This window comes from Chroicocephalus ridibundus, chromosome 1 (genome assembly GCF_963924245.1).
Source record: "Chroicocephalus ridibundus chromosome 1, bChrRid1.1, whole genome shotgun sequence".
Lineage (NCBI taxonomy): Eukaryota > Metazoa > Chordata > Aves > Charadriiformes > Laridae > Chroicocephalus > Chroicocephalus ridibundus.
The window spans coordinates 108,528,376-108,551,074 of record NC_086284.1 but is presented as its reverse complement, the minus strand read 5'-3'; the positions used below and the strand labels follow the sequence as shown (position 1 = coordinate 108,551,074).

The 22,699-nt window shown below is 35.1% G+C and overlaps 1 protein-coding gene across 2 annotated transcripts in view; it reads left to right on the top strand.

Moving 5' to 3' along the window:
• Positions 1–22,699, top strand: part of NCAM2 (neural cell adhesion molecule 2) — a 303,009-nt gene that overhangs the window by 245,491 nt on the left and 34,819 nt on the right. For both annotated transcript variants that reach the window (XM_063347313.1, XM_063347322.1), the window contains exons 13-15: positions 8,173–8,292; positions 10,189–10,310; positions 20,665–20,845. In XM_063347313.1, the coding sequence (XP_063203383.1) occupies positions 8,173–8,292; positions 10,189–10,310; positions 20,665–20,845 (423 nt within the window). The remainder of the gene's footprint in view (positions 1–8,172; positions 8,293–10,188; positions 10,311–20,664; positions 20,846–22,699) is intronic.

Genomic DNA, 22,699 nt, shown 5'->3' with positions numbered 1-22,699 from the left:
TTACAAGAGTGCGATCGGTTCTTCTAAGGACTGAGCTAAATTTCACCAGTCTCCAGGAGACTCATTTCCATAATTTTGATCGACTTGAGTTAATGCTTCTAAATTTTAGGATAGCAAAAGGTTAGCCATCAATGAAAGTTGTTTGATTTATCACCAAATAAATTTCACCGCTTCAGAACACCCACAATACTATACACACACAAAAAAATGGAATAGGTATTTCTTAAAAGCTGGTTCAAAAAGAATTATTCATTTAATGATAAAATGAAGGGCTAATGAGTACTTGAAGACCTGACATTTTAAAGGTTATGTTATTGAAAGAGCATTTGTTTTTGAAATGCATTTAAGTTGTGTGTTTTTAAAACTCAATACATATTTCCATTTTAACCTATTGAATTGTGTAAAGAAATGGTTTATTAAGTATGCATTTGATTTGCTTAAGATCTTATGGGGAGTAGCAACTGTTTCAAGCACTCTCCCAAAATTTAAATGTGTGGAAACCTAGTAAGTTTTTAATTGTCCATTCTTTCTTTATCCTCTTCTTTTCCCCTTCTATCCCCTTCTCTCTCCACCCTTTCATATTGCTTCCCCTCCATTTCCCATCCCTTTAAGAGATACAAGTACCATTTATGGAAGTTAGTTAACTCCATTTTTAAAGATGTGGTATTAAGCAGTTGGCTTTGGTCATCATAAAGCTTGTATAGGCAATTTTAAACTGAAAACTTGGATAAAGAGATTAGAAAGGGAGGACTGTTTTTTAAAAGAGATATCAACCCCATTCTCAGTAAAGCTTTGAATATCTGTGAATTTGTTATTATAGTCGAGGAAAAGAAGCAAATACTGTTAGCATGATAAAAGACGTATGTTGGCTTTGTTCTCTGCTGCAGAAAATATAATTCTGGAAGTAACATACTTCTTACTGAAAACTAAACCAAAATCAAATGTATTTGTTTACAGAAATAGAATGTAATCAAAATAGCAAAATAGGTTATTACCTATTTCTGTATAAAAGGACAATACAGAAACAATTGAATAGAAGCAGTGCTGTGTCAAACATTAAGAAAGGGAAGATGACTTGTGGTCCAAAGTGTTGGGTTATATGTATGAGTAAGATGAAATTAAAGGAATTAAAGAGAAAGGAAAATTCACCTACATGAGTTTTAATGCTGGTGATATGAAAAATCAGGAGAATTAGGACAAAAAATTCATTATTTTATGAATAGTTAGTATATCCATTACATACTCTTATATATTCTTATTACGTTTTTATATATTGTCATTTCATATTTTTAGAAGGTTTCTGTATAGAGAACAAGAATAGCAAGTTGGAATTAATAGTGATAGCTTGTGTTCTCCTAGAAATTTTGGCAGTTTATAATTGTGGAAATTTTGCTTTTGCCAAAAGTGCACTAAAAGCAATAACATTAAAAATAATACAATTTTTAATAAGAATCTCTTCTCCTGACCTACCCCACCTTGCACACACATCAGGCTAAGCGTGTGGAAATATCTTCAAACCTTTTCCAAGAAAAGAAAGGCCAGAGATAAGAACAAGAAGAATAGAGCTTGATTATGGTAGTCAGATTTAACCAAATAACTAAAGAACAGAAGCAGATTTATTATACAGGAAGCTGAAATTGCAAGGGATAGATAGCAAGAGGAAAATTCCTAAGATTTACACTGTACTGGAGTACTGAAGGCCAGGAAAATTGGCTGTATACATTCCTATCCTTTGGGTTAGTATATGACATACTATTGTCCAAGTCATCTGCAGCTTCAGTGAACTAGACAAAACAGCAGCTAAGAAAAATTGAGTGAACAAGCAACTTAACTACAGATACTTGAAGGAACTACTTCAAATTTGCAAAAATATTTTGATAGTAATCAAAAAAGATTTTGGCATACAATGAAATCAATGGAGAACTACAAAATGTTTTACACAGCTATAGCATAACAGTAAAATTATTATGGTTTTGTTTCATTTTAAGTGAGACTGTGTGTTTGAAAAATAAATTCAATTTTATCGATGATAAGAACCAAAATCTACTGAAGCCAGATCCTAGTTGCACAGGATTGTTGATAGGGTAAGAGACTAATCAGCACAAGTGGCAGAATTTGTTCATAAAATATTCTATATCATTGCCAATTAGGTATAGTACAAAAATTTAAAGAACATATCATGATAATACGGGTTTTTTATCAATGGGGGTATAAATAACTTTTCTAAGCCTATAGCCTAAAAATATTACATGAAATTAATAATTTTTAATTTTTCTTAACACTAGTTTGTGTAAATGACTACTTCATGTGCAATTCATGCAAGTATGCTTCAGTTCTCAATAAGGTTGTGGGAGCAGTTTACTGATACAATGATCTACCTCAGTAAACTGCTTTTGTTCCAGGAATGTTTCACCTAGGATTTTTTTCTTTTTCTAAATGGTGTGCTATGCTGTGATTTAGATTAAATACAGGTTGAATGAACATTGATTTTTAAATAAATAAACTAGAAAATGAACTTCTAAAGAAAACCTATTCATTCTTACCTCCTAAGTATGTTAAATGACAAAACCCATCTTCTGGATTAATGCTGATTCAATATATTGTAAACCATGTTGCCAGTCCACAAATTTGCTCTTTTCTAGGGGCTTTGGATTACATTCTTGCTTGCTTTATTTTCATTAATTTATATCACTGTACATTTTATAATTGTCCCATAGATTACTTAATCTTTTCTTTTTAGTTTTATTTCAACAAAAATAGGTACCAAAGGTAATCCTCTGTATGACTGTCGGGTGCTGATGCTACTTCTGATTCAATTCGTATATCTGATATATCAGAATCCTACCCAATATAAATAAAAATTAAATATTTGGAGAAAATGAGCTTAACAGGACAATTGTGTTTTAGGGGCTGTACACAAAATATTAAATCAATTTTTGTCAAGTGCATTTTTTATATCAACTACTGAAAAGTATTTTTTAAGGAAATTATTAATGTTAGTGAACATTATATTATCTTAATTATACCTGATCTACCACATGCAATAATTATACAATTATAATGCAAAGAATGATGGAAATTCCTGACAGAGCCATTCTCTCTGATTTTTAAAATGGTTGCATTTGTTTCTAAGTATACATTTTAGGGAATGACTTAAGGCTTGATCCTGTCTCTATATGTATTAATGGAAGTTATGCCCATGATATCACTGGCAGTAGGATTTGATACCATTATGCTTTTTCAGATAATGTGCAACTTGAAATATTTTCATTATTAAGTTCATTTATTTATGTTAGTTGAATCCTGACATTATAGCCAGATGCTGGAATGAGTATTTATGAAATTAATTGTTATTTGGGCAAGGCAGACAGATGGAACTGAGACAGTGCAACTGGTTTTGCATATGAATAAACATTTTGCCTATGGTGTAGCAAAACTCTTTTTCATTTTTTTCATGTATTTCTCCCCTTTCTCCCCTGTGGCAATTTCTAACTTCATTTTTTCAACACTTCTGTGAGCTAATTCTGTGAGGCTCAGCTAGAAAAAGAGTTTCATAGTCTTCCTCCTATTGTGGACAAAACTGTGTTGCTCATGCCAGGCAGACAGAGGTTTTGGGAGAAGTTCCTCAGATTGTGCGGCATCTACAAAAGTCTGAGATATTCATACAGAACCTTAAAGCTATGCTACCATAGGTTCCTCACCTTTCTCCTCACATGTCCTACTACCATAGATTCCTCATTGCTCTCTTCGTGTGTCTTACTCTTCTGTACTTAAAAGAACATGAGTCAACATCACAAAAAGAAACCTGTTTAAGCTTCATAAAAATACTGTTCAGTTTTTCCTCTGAGATTCAAGTATTTCCAGGGGACTCAGTTTTTCTTTGAGAGTAGTAAAAAAATGAGTTTAAGGTGCAGAAAATTCTGCTAAATCAAAACACTCCACTTGTTAACCTGCACAGTATTCATTCTGCATTCGGTCTGCATAATAACAGATTCAGACTAGAGGGAAAGAAACAGGAAAAAAAAATCCTAAAATTTGTAATACTCCTCTGACAGAAATTTCAAACTGCTGCCACTATCTGAAATATATATGAGTGACTATGGTATTTCAGCAATGATATATCTCAGGTACTTTGTTTCAAAATAAATTTATATCTTACTTTAGTTATATCGGACATCCTCAAGGGATTGAATTTGGAACTGTAAGAATATTGTTTTATGCAACAGGTAGCTCTCTGATAAGAACAATGTATTGATATGATATTTCTCTTAATTAACCTCCTATAAGATTTACTTTGGGACTAATGTGCTGTAACTGTACTATTAATTCCCCTAACCTTCCTTGCTTTGGTGATGGCTTATGTAATATATCACAGTCCTTAGAAATTTCTGAGGTAGATTTCCTTTGGTGAAAAGACAATTTAATAAGTCAGACATTTCCCCTCTCATTCTACTGTAATAAGGTAATATAAACAACCTATTCCTGGACCAGAAAAGCAGCAGGGGATTTTTGTTTTGTTTTTACTGACTCAGATTTATGGTATAATTTATTTCACAGCAAATCTTCTGTAAGATGTTGTTTCCCTATTGTTCATCTTGATAGTAGTTAAAATTCTGCAATAATAAATTGAACTTTTCTAGCTGAAATGCTTATACGCTGTATTTTAAATAGCATGGTGTTCTGCAGTGTTGTCTATGTAATGTATATTTTTTATGGCTTTTTCTCTGTACTGTGTTTGTCCTTTAATGTTTTAGATTTACTTGCAAATTAGAAGAATCTGTATAATAAAAAATAAGGACTTTATTTTTAATGTTGCTTAAACTTTAGGATTCTTGCCACAGAATAGGTTAAACTGAATTTTGTTATTTGGTAAAGCTTAATTCTTTTTGGTTGTTACGTTTGCTTTAAAGTTCCATTCTAGAAAATTAAAAAAACTATGTTCCTTGCAAACCCTGTCAAAAAAGCATTTATAATTTTGTTTTAAACTCTCTATACGGTATATGAAACCAAAACCAAAATAGCTGGTAGCTTCTTGTGTCGTGATCTCCTCCAAGGGTACCGTGTGATTTGCAGCCTCCCTGTCTGTGTTCTTACAAGTGGAAACCGCTAAGCTCCGAGCTGTTGTGCACCATGTTAATTGAGCCCAGCATTACCTGCAGAGTTCACAGGAGAATCTTCTGTTTCTTCCTCTTTGGAGTATTTTTTCAAAGTCTGCTCCTCAATGTAACCAATCACTATGTGAATAATCCCAGAAAAACCTGTTAGTCTACAAAATTGAGTTCTTCAGATAAAGCATGCAGATATTGTGATTAGAAGAAAATATGAAAACAGAAGCAGATAGATAGGACAGGCAGAAAAAGACTGAAAATTTTCAAATTACATTCTGAAAGATATAAAGGAATTTCACTGTCGTTATATTTGGGACTTGATATATGCCCTTGAATATGGCAAGGACATAATTCATACATACACTATGCAGTGAACTGATTTTTTCATATTCATATACAAAAAGTGAAAGTCCTGTATTTCCTTGCAGAATATTATTTAAAATTTTACAGCTAATTACTTTAGTGATCATTGAAAATCGTATTCAAAATATCCATTGTGGCCAGGGATTTGTATGAAGTTGCATTTGTATATGGAAAGATGAATAAGCTGATTTTATACTTAAATGACAGATATGTATCTTAAAAAAAGAACAACAACAACAAAAAATAACCACCCCACAAGTTTACTAAGTATTTTCTTCCATTCTTAACTTCAAAAATGTACAACATTTATCAAGCAGGGAGTTTTCACTACTCTTAGATTGCTTTTAAGCCTTGCATTTTTCTCACATACTGTGGAACAGTTCCTTAATCTTACTTAATTATTCTAAATATTCTTTTACAACTGGAGTATTTAAAGTATTCTGATCAAGAATGGTTATTTTCTTCATTTTCCAAGAGGACACAGTTATACATATTTTTCCTGTGTATAAAATGTATCCACATTATAGCATCACTAATACCAGGTGGTTTCAGTTTTTGAGGACTTTTTATGCTACCAGATTTAGTTGGGTTAATTCCATAAATGCATTTGTAAGAGTCACTGTATCTAGATGCATAGTGCTGTGCAGGGGATTCTAAAGTAGACACTGATTCTTTAAATACATGTATAAGTAATTTTATTCATTGAGATAGGCCCCAGGAGTCACTCAAGTGTTTATAGAATCAGATCCTTAGGTTTTATATAGTTAACACATTTGCATTTTATTAAGTGTAGGCTCATAGTCATGCTTTTATGTTGTTTAAATTTTAAAAACATTTACAGTAACACTAATTTTTAGTATGCCCTAAGGTTTATTTTTACTGAAATTATTCAGCCTTGGAAAGTAATCGTGGCTGAAAGGCAACTCAAATATTGCTACAGCTTGATATAGGCTTTAAGTTTTGTCTTACCATAACTGAATGTTATATATCAAAATCCTTCCCTTCTCCAAATTGAATTCTTATTCTCATGATGGTACTTTATTTTTTCATGACATGGTTATACTTTAAATTTTGATATTTTTAAATCTCATGAAGATGATAATGCTAAAATATGCCGGAAGACACACAATTCTACTGTTTTGTTTACAAGAAAGCACTTATCATGTTTCAATGGCAAATTCATGCAAAGTGCTTATAATAGAGTGTGAAATGTAAAAGTTACTATTTTTTCAAAATTCGTTAAATCCCTTTAGCTCCACATGTAATGGGACCTCTGTCTTTCTGCTGCAGAAACTAAAGAAAGAAAATCTAATAAATTTGGACTCAAAAGAATAACAAAGAGTACTGATAGAAGTAATTATACTTTCATTAAATATATAACTTGAAAAGCAAGCCTAAAGCAACTATTAAAACACTCTTCTATAATGAAAAAACCTAGGGTCCCTGGAGACTGAAAAAGAGACTACTGGTTCTTTCTCAAGACACTACAATGCGGTATCCTTTCATAAGATAATACAGCCCCTGCTTTTCTGTGCAAGACAAATATTGATGTGCTTCGAGTAAAGTCCATCCAATTTATGTCCATTTCCCAGTATGAATCTGACATCTGGAGAGCTCATCACAAAGCTGGCAAACAGCAAGCATGCAATTGCGGTAGCGGCAATAAAAGGAAGGTTTCTTGTAAAGGTGGGGTAATGATCCAAGAACTCCATGTGGATTGAAGTTTCCAAGTGCATATTCAACATTGATAATAGTAATGTACAGTACGATGGTAAAATATAATACTGCATTCCCATAAAGGATCCTGGAATCCAACATCCTTCTCCTAGAGTTTGTTTCTAGACTTGTTGCTGTACATAACAGCAACAATATTCTTAGTGCTGTGCAATATTCTTTTTGGCAAGATTTCCCGTGTTTTCTATTTCTGATAGAATCATAGAGATAGGTTCAGGCTGTGTGAAATATTGTTGCCAGGGATTCAGTCTTGATTTCTGAAAGCATGTCCTAAGTTCACACCTGTTTGCTTCCCAAATCACTTTTTTGGGTTATAGCTTAATATGCATTTCCATACACCTCCTCTTAAATATGTACAAACATGCCTAATTCACTCTCAGGTCCTTAGTAGGACTCTTCCCTTGATCGTCGTAACTACCCATCGTTTAGGTCTTGAACATAATGTTGAACTGGCAGACCATAGCACCAGTAATTCACCACTAATGTGCATGTAGCTGCATCCAGAAGTGTAGAACGAGGATAATTGATACTACTTTCCATGAGAGAAAAATGGCAAGTTATGAACTGTATGAAGGTTGGTTCAACATGCATCAGGTGCCCATTGCTAGCTAGGAGAAAGGAAACTTCCATAGTTTTTTGCCAGATTTGTATTTCCTGTGCTCACGTCCTGAACATAAAATATCAATTGCCATCAAAGTCCGTAATTGTTGCCTATGGTTTCTGTTACACTGACATTAAATTCCTTCAGAAGCATAACTTGCTCAGTCACAGCAATGATTTTAGGCAGATGAAAAAAAGGGGACTATTAACACTTAGCAAGAAAGCTGAGTTTGGAACCATTGGACCATTAGAAAATGGAACTCTAAGTTGCAAATGAAACAAACAAATTATGAAAGTGCCTGACTTTTTTTTAGATTTATTGTGTCATCAAATCTTTTTCCCATATTTTTTCTTTCCTTTCCTTTAGCAATGGTTGTTCTCAGCAATTTGGAACCAAATACGACCTATGAAATCAAAGTAGCTGCCGTAAATGGAAAAGGGCAAGGAGAGTATAGCAAAATTGAGATCTTTCAGACTTTACCTGTCCGTAAGTAATACTTGTGCTATTAAATGAAAATATAAATGAATATAAATATTCTTATTAGAATATTTTATCTGCAGATCAGCTAATAATTTCAGGTATGCTTCACTGTGGATAATATGTTTTATATTTATACGTTACCTCTCAGTGTATAACGTCAGTCTTTACATTGTTTCTCATAAATCATGTTTTGTTCCTCGTCCCCTCCCCCCCCAACCAAATAGCATGAATGAACTTAAACTGGAGAATTTATCCCGTTACCCATATTTTTGAGACTTAGGCAAACCTTTCTTTTGCATTGAAGAGCACAAACCATGAAAGATACTAGATTAAGGACTTTTTGTCATTCACACTCAGGGCATTATAGATATCTATGAGAAATGAATTGGCCCTTTTGGGAGACATTTCTTCAGCAAACTATGCTGCCACAAGTTTTGCAGTTATGAAGCCTCAAACAGAAATCTTAAACTATGGAAAAATTATGAGAATAAATTGTTTTAACTATGATTACATGCAAATGATAAATGCTATGAAGGTATTCTATATTTGTAATATCTTTTATAGACAAGAAATTCAGATTTAAATATTAAGGGCTAATGAAAAATATTTTTCTCAAATTACTTTTAAATAGAAACAATAAATTAAACACAGAGAAGAAAAATAAAGGAATTATCAGATGGCACTGTATAGTACTCAAATATATATTGCAAAATGTATTAGCAAGTATTACTAGACTAGTGTCTCATAAATCTGTTGCAGCTGAACTGTTTTCTGAGTAGCGTGTTAGTCAGTATAGTTAGGAATACTGTCCCTAATGGAATGAATAATACAAGTTGCGCAAAAGACTGGCAAAAGACTACAAAGAACATAAAATATTTCCATGTTATTACAAAATGTTCTTATTGATACGTTTCTTCTGTCCAAGACCAGTAACTTGTCAGCTTTCAAATTCCTTTTTTTTAAAGTATATGCATATTCTAAATATATTGAACGACAGATAAAATAATTTGCTGTTATTCATATGGAACATCATACCTAATAAAAAGTGATAGAAACTGATAGAAATTATATATATGTTATCTGATAGAAAGCTATGTTATGTTGAGGTGCAAGTCAATTTATCTTTACCATGATAAGGGATAAACACAACACAAATATTAAAAATATTTCTAAAGGAACTGAATCTCTCTGGGTAAATGCAAATTTACAGATATTTTGAAGATAACACTTCAGTATTACAACACGTGTTCACTTAGGATCTGACTTAAAATTTATAGAAATGATAAATATTCTGTGAATTTCCATTAGCAAAGTGGCTTAAGCTGGTTATTAACCCTTCAATTGTACATGTAGGAATATTTTTATCCTTTCATTACAGAGAAAATTGGTTTTGCTTTTGGAAATCTTATTCTTCATATTTATTCTTAATATAGTCTACTCTAAAAGTATGTAATTTTGCCTTGGCACATTTATTGAACAGTTAATTTACCTGATATCTGTATTACAATTAATTCTTGCACATAGGACTAAAGCTCGTGCTTAAGGTTAGTCTTAAAATTCAGTGTGACGAGCAGCTCACCAGCCTTGCTGAACTGATGCCTAAATCATTTCTGAAGTAAATTACATTTCAAAGCATCAAAAGTCAGAAAGTCTCAAAGAAACTAATGCTTCTTTCATGCTTGACATAATTTTGTTTCCTCATGTGAGATAATTAATCTACATTAGAACATACTTTAAGCAAAACATTTAACACACTTATTATGGATGTTCTGCAGTGCTTGGAAGGATCGTATTCCTTTTAAAGATTTTGATTAATAATCTTGTGGACAAGCTCCAATCTGTAATTTAAGACTTATCTTATTGCTGAATTATTATTAACTACTATTTTTTTCCCTTGTTTAGGGGAGCCAAGCCCCCCTTCAATTCATGGGCAACCAGGAAGTGGCAAGAGTTTTAAACTTAGCATAACTAAACAAGATGATGGGGGTGCGCCCATTTTGGAATATATTGTCAAATACAGAAGTGTAAGTATTTCAGTCAATCAAAATAGGTGGGTTTTGCTTAGTAATATCTGCTTTTAAGAGATAGAATGTTAATATGATTTGAAATGTAACAAAATGATTGGGATTTTTTGCAAACAAAGAAGATATAGTATAGTATGTTTTCTCTTGTGACTACGTTGCTAATGCCACATTATATAAAAAAAAAGGAAAGAAAAGCACCTGGCTCTTCCTAAATGTATCATTGAAAGTTCATTCTAACAAGAAAACTATATTCGCTGGTTTGTTACGTGGTAAATGAAGAACATTCATGTTCAGCTCTCAAAAGTGCGGTACATTAGCAGACATTAAAGTTACATAATTAAGGGTTGTTTGAACAGCAAATTATTAACCTGTTACAAATATGACTGTATTGATATATAGCTTTCTAGAGATAGAAAGCTATATTCCAGTGCTCCTTATTAATTTTAAATGAGATTAATTATCTGATCATGTTTCATATTTTCTATCTTTCTAGATTCCACAGGTCAGCTTAAAAAAGCCAAATAACTGGCAAATTGTTCAGACTTTGATGAGTTTCAGTGTACATATCAGTTATTTAACAGCCATCATGCAGAGTTTACTTGTCTTCTGTCACCTAGAATCTGATTTGATGTTCTTACCAAATGTAGCAAGTTTAGAAAAACAGTCTTTTCTGCAATGTGTTATTTCTTTTTCTATTAAAAAAAAAAGTGTTATTTTTTTAATTATTAAAGTAGCTAAAATATCATTCATTTCCTGATATACTGCTTAGAAATGATTGGGTTGAAGAAGTAACTATACAGCTAGCAAAAACAATGAATTTAATTAAAAAGTGTGCGTTTTCTAATAATTTTGTGTTCCATTAGGAAGATTATAGTACTTTTATCTGACTCTGACTAGACCCAGTAAAAAGACATTTAACAGAGTTCAATAGCGTATTTACATGGCAGTTTTAAGAGTCTAAAAGAGATTGGGAATGTTAAATGACATTTAACAGAAGATAGTGAGAAATGTATTTAACAGAAACAAGAAATCTTTGAGAAATTAAATGCAGAACCTGTTTTAGTGTTCCCAAAACCCAAATCCTTATTTTGTAATAGTTTTTGTCACATTTCCTGGCGCTTCCTAGAACGTCACTTTTTGGTGATTTTTCTGGGATTATCCAAATGCTAAACCTGGCACGTAAAATGATTTTCCGAAGCTAAGTATAACCAAAGAAGATTGGTAGCTCCAAACCAATAGAGAAAAATTTTGTAGAGCTTTTAAGAGTAGCCTGAGGGAATAACCAGCAGTTATTCTGATATCACTGATCCCTAAATCTTGATTGACCTTCTTAAATGACTTTCAGTCCAGTGAGTACAGTTGTCATAAAAGTAATTGCAAAGAAGAGAGAAGGTAGTAAAATATGGAATACAAGATACAAAGCCATTTTGTGGGATTGAGCTTCCTAGTTAGATTGCAATGCCTCTAAGTATTTATAACTAAGAGGATAAGAAAATAAACCATTTGGATTTCATATATGCATGCAATATATGGAATTTAATCTGTTTCTGTGATTTAGGCAAGCTAACTTATTTTGGATCTATCCTGTATATTTTTGGAAACCTGATTTTGATCTAGTGTTTTGAATAAGGTACAATATTATAGTATAAAAGATCACTTTTAATTTGTGTTCTTGAAAGATAAATGTACAGTTTAAGCAGTAGCTGGAAACTTAACAGGTTACTGAAGAAGATAGCTTTTACTTGGACCTCAAATCCATATCTCCTTAAGCTTCCGATTGAAAAAGCAATTTGACTAAATTAAAGGCCTTCTTGCAACAAAAAGCACAATAATTTTTTTGGTGTTTTAATCAGAATGAATGGATGCTATTTAAAGTTCTTAATTATCTGTTGACTGCTCCTCCTCTATCTTTGCCATTGGTCGTGTTTAATTAGCTTTCCTATAACTCTTGCCAGCCTCATTATTAGCACCTGGACCAATGTATTTGCTTGCATCTTCAAAGACCGTATAGGATAACAAGCTAGACATCAGTGGCTTTTTCTTCCTTCTGTTTCATAACAGCTTATGTCTTATTAAGAGTCAGTTCCCTCATATTTAAGTTGTCTACAGATTTTTTTTTTTATTATTTTTATTTTTTAAATGGGAGAAGGACAGCCTTTAAGATATTATAGCAATAGGCAATTGTAAATTTTCTTTTTCTGGAAATCATGTGTTTCATTCTGTCAAATGTAGCTTTCCGAACATCAGTTTATTCATATTATGGGTAGAACTTACTAACTATAATCAGATAATAAGAACCTTCATGTTTTGTTATGTCTTCCAGAAAAATTGGTACGGTGCAATTTTTATGAGTAGCAGCCTCAAATTGATTCATGCTGTTGCACAAAGAAAGTCAAGACAATCTTACAAAGCTTCACTGATGGAGCCTGGAGCTGATGTTGTACATTGACTTCAAAGTTACCTTAGGAAAGAACAGGGGGAGAGAGAGAAAGAGAAGGGAAAACTGCTCCCTAGTAGCCAGCCAGGAAGAGCAGTGATGGGCATTCTTAGACAAGCATCCTGTCCAATGCAGGAGATGACCCTCTAACAACATTTCTCATAGTAACTGTGTAATTTTAATGGGGACCAACTCAAGCTCTCCTCTGGTTGTTCGTGCTTATGGTACTATTAACGTTGGTTAATAGTTAAAAGGTTAACATGATCGGTTGCTGGTGTTGCACAATGGATGTTAAGCTTCATGCATACAAAGTACTGGGGAAATATGTACTGAATTTTTGAATAGCTATTATCTGTTGTGTTATTTACCAAGTACTATAGTAATAAACTAAAAGGTAGAGGGGAGGGCTGAAGAGCTTGTGCAAACTAAGGGGAAGGTGAGGAGATGAGGAAGGGGCACTTGATACAGAGGGGAGACTGCAACAGCAGTTCAGGCCAGGTGGGTGACCAGGCACAGACCTGCAAGAGAAAGGCAGGCTACAAAGCAGCCTTTGGAAGGTATTACATAGGTTAAGCTTAGCACCAGAAAGAGCATGCAAACAAAGTGGGATCACCATGCAGGTATAATCACTTACACATGACCCACATAGTCACAAGCAAAAGTTTGTGCTTGCTGCTCAAGTGCATTTTGACCATGGTGGATATTCTGTAGCTGCACCTTGTAATTGTGAATTTGTGCTTGGTGCACAATGTTGCCCACTGTTCCCCGAAAATATGTATCAGTCTATTATCTTGAAGAGATTTCTTCCCCGCCTTCGGTTATGATTTTTGTACCTGTTGTGGTTTAACCCCAGCTGGCAGCTAGGACCACACAGATGCTCGTGTAGTTCTTCTCTCTCCCCTCAAAAGGGCAGAGAGAACAGGGAGAAAAGGAGAGGGAAAGGCAGAAAAAAAGTCTAATAGAACAATAACAGAAATAATAATCATAATAATATAAAAATAATGATGACACAAGTCACTCTCACCACCTGGTGAATTGGTGCCTTCCTGAGGAGTTGATTGCAGATTCCCACACCCCACCAAACCCCCATTTATATACTGAGCATGATGTCTGTGGTATGGAATATTCCATTGGCCATTCCATTGTTCTGTCTAGGCTCCTTCTCAGCTTTTATGGGAGGTTGAAAAGAGTCTTTGAAAAGTATAAACATTGCGTAGCAACAACTAAATATTCATTGTTGACATTCCTTTCACAGCAATCACTAGAAATAAAATTAACTCTTTCCCAGCTGAAACCAGGACAGTACTGTATCCTGAATTACTTCATAATGCTTAAGAAGCAAGTATTAAAATAGGCTTCTTGGTAATTAGAAAAGGGAATTCTGTTTCTATACTTAGAGGTGGCAGAATGGAACAGTAAGCTAGAAAAAAAGAGGGTAGGGCCTTGTCTTTGGTTTTCCCTGGCATGTTAAGTTTGAGTAAAAATTTGGAATTAGAATGAAATAATAAGAATATTCATCTTTTTTAAACTTATAGGAAAAAGCAAGAAAAATTGATTTAAATTCTATTTGGAAAAACAATAACAGCATTTAATTTATTTTTTGCTTTTATGTCCATAATGATGTTTGGAGGAAACATTAGAGAAGCGACTAGTTTTTGCAGGCCTAAAAGTTGTTCACTATGTTGACCTGTGACGGTGTTACTAATAATGCTCTGAATTTTGGTAGTGACAAGTGTTCGATTGGTAGATTATGTTCTTCACTTTTGACTATGTTGATGGAGGACTGTGTTCATTTTGTTGCTTTATGATAGGTTCTAGAACAAAGTTCTGTAAATACAAAGCATTTAAAAAGAGATAATTTCTCAGTTACTCCCACTCTGAGATACCTACCATAAAACAGTTAAATGTTTTTGCATAGAATCATCGAATGGTTTGGGTTGGAAGGAACCTTAAAGATCATCTAATTCCAGCACCTCTGCCATGGGCAGGGACACCTCCCACTAAGACCAGGTTACTCAAAGCCCTATCCAACCTGTTCTTGAATATCTCCAGGGGTGGAGCATCCACAGCTTCTCTGGGCAACCTGTTCCAGTGCCTCACCACCCTCACGGGAAAGAATTGCTTCCTAATATCTAATTCAATCTCCCCTCTTTCAGTTTAAAACCATTACCCCTTATCCTATCACTACACTCCCTGATAAAGAGTCCCTCCCATTCTTTTCTGTAGGCCCCCTTTAGGTACTGGAAGGCCGCTATAAGGCCTCCCCGGAGCCTTCTCTTCTCCAGGCTGAACAACCCCAACTCTCTCAGTCTGTCCTCATAGCAGACGTGCTCCAGCCCTCTGATCGTCTTCGTGGCCCTCCACTGGACCTGTTCCAACAGGTCCATGTGCTTCTTATGTTAGGGGCTCCAAAGCTGGATGCAGTACTCCAGGTGGGGTCTCACCAGAGCAGAGTAGAAGGGTAGAATCACCTCCATAGACCTGCTGGCCACCTTTCTTTTGATGCAGCCCAGGATACAGTTGGCTTTCTGGTCTGCAAGTGCACATTGCTGGCTCATGTTGAGCTTCTTGTCCATCAACATCCCCAAGTCCTTCTCCTCAGGGCTGCTCTCAATCATTTTCCACCAAGCCTGTATTTGTGCTTGGAATTGCCCTCACCCAGGTGCAGGACCTTGCACTTGGCCTCGTTGAACTTCATGAGGTTTGCACAGGCCCACCTCTCAAGCCTGTCCAGGTCCCTCTGGATGGCATCCCTTCCCTCCAGCGTGTCAACTGCACCACACAGCTTGGTGTCATCGGCAAATTTGCTGAGGGTGCACTCAATCCCACTTTCCATGTCACTGACAAAGATGTTAAACAGCGCCAGTCCCAATACGGACACCCGAGGAACACCACTCATCACTGGTCTCCACTTGGACATCAAGCTGTTGACTGCAACTCTTTGAGTGCGACCATCCAGCCAATTCCTTATCCACTGAGCAGTCCATCCGTCAAAGCCATGTCTCTCCGATTTAGAGACAAGGATGTTGTGCGGGACGGTGTCAAAGGCCTTGCAGAAGTCCAGGTAGATTATATCAGTTGCTCTTTCCTTATTGATCAACGCTGTAACCGCATTGTAGAAGGCCACCAAATTTGTCAGGCACAATTTGTCCTTAATGAAGCCATGTTGGCTTCATGTCACCAATCACCTCCTTACTTTCCATGTTCCTTAGCATAGTTTCCAGGAGTATCTGGTCCATGACCTTGCTGAGGACACAGAGGTGAGACTGACCTGCCTGTAGTTCCCCAGGTCTTCCTTTTTTCCCTTTTTAAAATGGGGGTTATGATTCCCTTTTTCCAGTCAGTGGGAACTTCACCGGACTGCCACAACTTCTCAGATATGATGCGTAGTAGCTTAGCAATTTCATCCATGTCATCACATCCCTGAGAAGTTGTTGAGTACCTCAGCCTTCTCCATATCCCAGGTAACTAGGTCTCCCATTTCCTTCAAGAGAGGGAACACATTTTCCCTAGTCTTCCTTTTATCACTGACTGTAGAAGCTTTTTTTGTAGAAGCTTTTCTTGTTGCCCTTTAAGGCCCTGTCCAGATTTAACTCCATCTGGGCTTTAGCTTTCCTAATCAGATCCCTGGCTGCTCAGACAATTTCTGTATTCCTCCCAGGCTACCTGTCCTTGCTTCCACCCTCTGTAGGCTTCCTTTTTGTGTCTGAGTTTGTCCATTAGCTCCTTGTTCATCGACGCAGGCCTCCTGCCATTTTAGCCTGACTTCCTCTTTGTTGGGATGCATTGCTCCTGAGCTTGGAGAAGGTGATCTTTGAATTTTAGCCAGCTTTCCTGGGCCCCTCTTCCCTCCAGGACTTTATCCCGTGTTATTTTGCCCGGAGAGGACAAAGTCTGCTCTCCTGAAGTCCAGGGTAGTGAGCTTGCTGTGCATCCTCCTCTCTGCCCTAAGGACCTTGAACTCCACCAATTCATGGTCACTGCAGCCAAGGCTGCCCTTGAGCTTCACATTCCCCACCAGCCCCTCCTTGTTGGTGAGAACAAGGTCCAGCATAGCACCTCTCCTCGTTGGCATCTCTAAGTTCCACTTTACCAGGCCAGATTCTTGGACTTCCTGTGCGTTTTAACACTATGTATCAACCATGTTTTGCGCCTCGTGCACTAGTTGTCCTGTACTATCCAGACCTGCAAAGCATCACCTAATGTAATGAATTCTTGGGAAGTCACTGCTTTAAACTATCAGATTGTTTTCTGTGAGGATTTCTTGATATTTTTTCCTGGCAGCTTTCAAGATAGTGTGGCATCTCCTACTCTTTTTTTATCACAGGGACCACCATAATAAGAAGGCTGAGCTGAACTTTTCACTGAAACAATTCAAGGAGGATGGAGAATAAGGGAAAGGGTTGAAGTGGGTTAATCACTTTTCCTCACTTTTTATGAGTTCCCAGAGAATGTGATCTTGAGTACAATGTAAAATGACCATTATAGAGGTGTTATTTTCTAGACTAATAAACAGCTAGGTGCCTGAACAGTGGATTGGCTTTACTTCCACTGTTTTCAGATGTGCCCTCAGTTTTTTGAGAAGTGGCCAAGTCATGGTAGATTGGAGTTTCACACTGCTTTGTTTACTCTTTTTTTGTCAGGGTATTTAGGTGCTTAGTTTACTGACAGCTCTCTTACAAATCTAGCTCTCAGACACTTTTGAGGTAAATTTGTCTGATGCTTATATTTAAATCCCATATACATCCAATTAAGAAATAACATTTTTCCTTATTATTTTTTTTTAGTATCATTAGTCTGTGGCATTGTGGTAGGTTTGTTTCACCCAAAGACTTATACTGGGAAGAGGACAGTGTGAATCTAAGGCTTAAAAGTAATGGAAGTGGGCCGTAAGATCCCCAGAAATTGCCAGTTGGTTAGTCTCACAGCATCAGTGACCTTCCGTAATGGAGTATTTCCACATTATATGAAACAAAATGAACTGCAAATAAAGGAACAGTTTAATCTCTGAGGCTGCAGATCTGATTGCAGTTCCTGAAAATGTGCATTTGTTGCTGGATATTAATGATACAACTGCTGGTAATGATTATTGAAGACATTTATATTAGCTCACCTCTCAAATTAGACTGTAGTTTGTGATTTAGATGTTTCTTTCATTTGTTGTAAAACACTGCTTGCTAAGGACTTTCTATAAATTTTAAGCAATATTAATAATAGAACAGCCTAATAAGGTACGAACTATTCTTTTATAGTTCTGTTTTCTGCTCCTTAAGCTACCGGTTAAAGGATGTTAGCATAAACAATGAGATTTGTAGGAAGATTTAACTGACAGACTCTTGTGTTCTTATCCCTCTCTTTCCATTTCTACACTAATAGTAAAATAAATCTGGACACATTACTGAGGTCTACTTAGTAAAAAGTACTTGAAAATACATGTGAAATAACAGCTATAATGCAGAACATTGCAGTTCTGTTTTTTCTTTAAAATGCCAAAAGCACATTGTTTTCTGGAAGACTTCATCTGTTTATCTTTAGAAGATGACAACTTGTTTTCCAGATACTTTCTTTATTCTTCTTCCTCCTAACTTGTGTTTGTCACTCTTCCTAAAATATTTTGCTGTCTTTGAGCTCAGGGCTTGAACTTTGTTTCATTTGTCTCAATCCACCTGGCTGGCTTCACTTTCAACTAAATTTAGGGTGTCACTTCTCTGGTATAGCATGCAAGTATCCTGTTACATTTCAGCTCTTTCATTATTCTTCACCTGATCAAATGGTGGAACAACTCCCTTTTCACTTAATCTTATGTCTGCAGAAGAGCAGCCTCATACAGAAATCTGTATGGTTTTCATTCCAAATCTTAAGCTTATTCTATTCATCACATATAATTCTACAGTTTGGTTTCAAAATTTGGTCATATATCTGTTTGCAATGCTGTCTTGTCCACCCGCAGGAACCATATTAGCCTGAATCTTTATTTTCAAATATTTCTTCTCCTTCTGTGATTCTGAACCTCTTTGGTATTCCCCAGTTGTATGTTCACACAACAAGATCATGCGTGGATCTTCTGATTTCTCTCATGTTATTATTCTTTGGAATCTGGTTGCATTTTTCTCCCCTAACTCCTCCCAAAGTTCGCCAATTTAAACAGCCATTCAAATATGCTGCTATGTAACTTTGCTATTCCTAATATTACTAAGAAGTATTTGCATATGCATATTGCGATCGGTATTAATGCCTTTTATTTTAGCAGTGATATATAAAAAAATATTTTTTAAGAGTAGGTTGATATAGTGATAATATAAGTGGATTCACACAGTGGAATGTACATATAGGTGTATTCACTCAGTGGCATGCTAGATGATTGCAAGAGAAATTATCCACAAGGATACGGGAAAATATCCTTGGCAGAAGATACCAGTTTCACTCTGTGATGACTAAACTATTGTTACTCCAGTGTATTTACTTTTTTTTCATGATTTGTAATGTGACTACCATTCTGACATATTTCGTTGGTCTACTGCTGCACGAAGTGGGCATTTTCACCTTGCTGCAAATGTTCCTGAAAAGATGTTTCACTGTATTTTAATCATTCCCAGGACTATCATGTGTCAGTACCAATGCCAGTGCAGAAAAAGGAAGAAAGAGTTTAAGAAAAGGTGAAGTCAGGACGGAAAAATCATCACACTCAGCGCTGATAGCAAATAAGTTATTGCAGCAGTGCACATAAGGGAGTTTAGTGTGTCACTCTGTTTTCTGAAGACTGGGGACAAAAAACCCCACAGGCATAAGGAGCATGACTGGGCCCTGAACTGTCTAATTTAGATGCTATTTTCTTTGACACTTGCATCAGTCAAGAGCAGGATGCTTCAGCGAAGAGTGTAAATATAAGCTACTGAGAAGCATAGTAGTCTGCAGCAAAAAGTTATACTTCCCAGTATTTATTTTTTTTTTCCCAGAGAGTTTATATCCACTGACTGGGTCTGTGTTGCTGTATGGGTTGGATGGACAGGATTTGGCTCTCAGCCATAGTTTTTGCCACTGTATTGTACCTCAGTGTTTAGCAAGAATAGGACAGCATGGATTCTTACTGACTGTTGTTAATACTCCTTTGAACAAGATGGCTTTTGTTTTTGACATTGTATATTGTTTCATCCTTTTACCTATTAGTTATTTTGTAATAATTAAATATATTGTGCACTAAAAGGAGTGATTGCAAACGTAAGCACTCCAAATTTATGAAATGCCAGAATCAAGATTGCAACTGAAGTTCTCATTTGCTCCCTTTGTATAGGCGTCTTAGATAATTATCTGAATTATGAGAACCCTTTTTTTCTCCGGGACACCATCTTAATGGTTTACATGTGTCCTCTCACCAGTGTAGACATAGATTGCATATTTTCTCAATGGTGTTTATATTGCTGCATACAACCTGGTTTGCAAAATGTCAGTGTATGCTTTCAATTTATAACTAGTGTATGATATAAGAACAACCTGCATTCACGAACAACTCAAGTTTGGGTTTAATGGCAAGTTTCTTTTAAAGAACATTGATCAAAATGTACTTCAATCATCTACGTAAAATAAGCTTTTTAAAGAATTTATTCTTAGCAACATTTGTAAATAATTATCATGCTGTTCCCTCAGATAAACTTCAGTATTTGAGCAAAGTATAAATTGAAATCAAGAGGTTAAAAGTGATTGCCTACAAAATCTCTGAAGCCACATTGTGGAAACATGATTAGGAGTGGTCAAAATTACAAAAAGCCTGAGTATTCAGAACTCCAAAATTAGATCATTTGAATATTCATAACCTCTGTAAATGAAACTCCGTATTTTTTGTGCATCGTGTAGACACGTAGTTTAGACAAATAATACAAGAGGTTTTGAGAATTTAAACTAATATTTGCATCTTTACAGAAAGATAAGGAAGACCAGTGGCTAGAGAAAAAAGTGCAAGGTAGTAGAGACCACATCATCTTAGAGCATCTTCAGTGGACCATGGGTTACGAAGTACAAATCACAGCTGCCAACAGACTGGGTTACTCTGAACCAACATTGTATGAATTCAGCATGCCACCAAAGCCCAACATTATTACAGGTAAGTTAATTTTAGAGTGTTTTCTCACTATGAATTATTTGCTATGCAAAGCACACTAATGTGTGTAGTGGAACATAAGGTAACTGAAGACTTCTTTAACTGACAAAGCCCAAGACCTGATACTTTATTATCAGCAAAGACTCCATTCAAAATCCATAAATGGAGCCCCATTTCCTACTTTTCTCTTAGTAATAAAGCAATTTGTAAGTACAGAATAAACATTGAACCTTCAACCCATATAATGACAATTAACAATAAACATAGTATTTAAGATACACCTGCTATACATTTTTAAGTTTCCTTGTACTGCCCATTTATCTGTTGTAAGCAACTTAATTGTTAGAATTCTTGATTTCAGTCCCACTGAAAAATATCTCTACATGTGCTTCAAGATACACATGTAATAAAGGTATTTATTTTAACATCTGATGAGGTTAAATCTTCAAATAATCTTGTTTAAATACCACCTTAGTGATTCACCCTAACATGGTAAACATACAGCCTTCTATCAGTCCTATTTACAAGCTTTAAAATCTATAGAAATGTTCATATTTTTAACTGTGTAAATAGGAAAGTTTGGATTTTTTTTAAGGAAAACTGCACAGTATTTAAGAGTGAGTGTGTTTCAGCAGTGCAAAACGTGTATGCACCAATGCAAAATTATTTCATTCAGAATAAACCAAAAATATGATGGTAATTTCTGATCTATTACATGTAATTTTTATTTTTTATAAAGCCAATGTTATGAGGAAGAGACTTCAAACTTTTTATCTAAATTATGAGCTGGTATCTTTAATAATAAATTACAAGTTAGATCAGTGTCGTCATTCCCATTTTAAAATCAGATGTTAAATTCTCTAAAAGAGTACTTTCTGTATGCCATATATTAAACTATTAAAGTATTAGAATCAAATTAAAATCTTACCAAATAAATATAATGGACAATATATTAAAATGTAAACCATATATCAATATCTATGTTTCAGTCTGAGCATGTGACTAGCATTGATCTTAGTAAAGTGGCAATGAGTTTGAATGAGTCATGGAAATGGAAAAGTCAGTGTCAATGGAAAAGTTTGAAATAACTAACAAATTTTTTTTTCTGTCTATTGCAAGTGTTCTTCAAATATATTTTCAGGGAAGTTATCTCAAGATCTCTGCAATTTTTTTTAATATTCCATAGCAATTTGTTCGTATTGGAAGCATTGTTACTTGCATTTATAGAAAGGAGTAGGCATTTGTAATTCATTAGTAGGTTCAGATCAGTTCTAGTACAAATATTTGGTTTATGAACTTGGATTGCAGTAGTGAGAGTTGATTTGCATCTTGATGAAATTCAGGGCCTAAATAGGCCCTATGTTTTTAAACAGATAGTGCCTTGTGATTGCCATCATTCCGAAATAAAATTTCACTACGTGATTGAAAAATAAAAGGGAAAAAATGTAGGAAAGCTTATTGTCCTAAGGAAATAAAAATATATATCAAGTAGAAAAATAAATAAAACCTTATTTAGGTAAATGGAAGGGATAAGCCATTCTGCACTTTTGTATACTTGAAACACAAATGTCCTGGTTTTGCAAATGTTACTTGTTTTCCAATGCAATCTAACTTTAACCTGTTATAATTATTTAAAGTATTACATATTATTGCCACAGCTGTTGGAACTGACAGAAAAATGACATGACAGTGTAAACGATAATGTAGATAGTCTCTAGACATTCAAGTAAAAAGCAGCTTCGTTAATTTAGTTTCAGAAGATAGGTAGAATATTTTTCTCTGAACACAGTTTTATAGGTATTTAGGGGCTTTTCCCTTTCAGTGCTCTCCCATAACCTCGAAGTAGTTGTAAGAAGT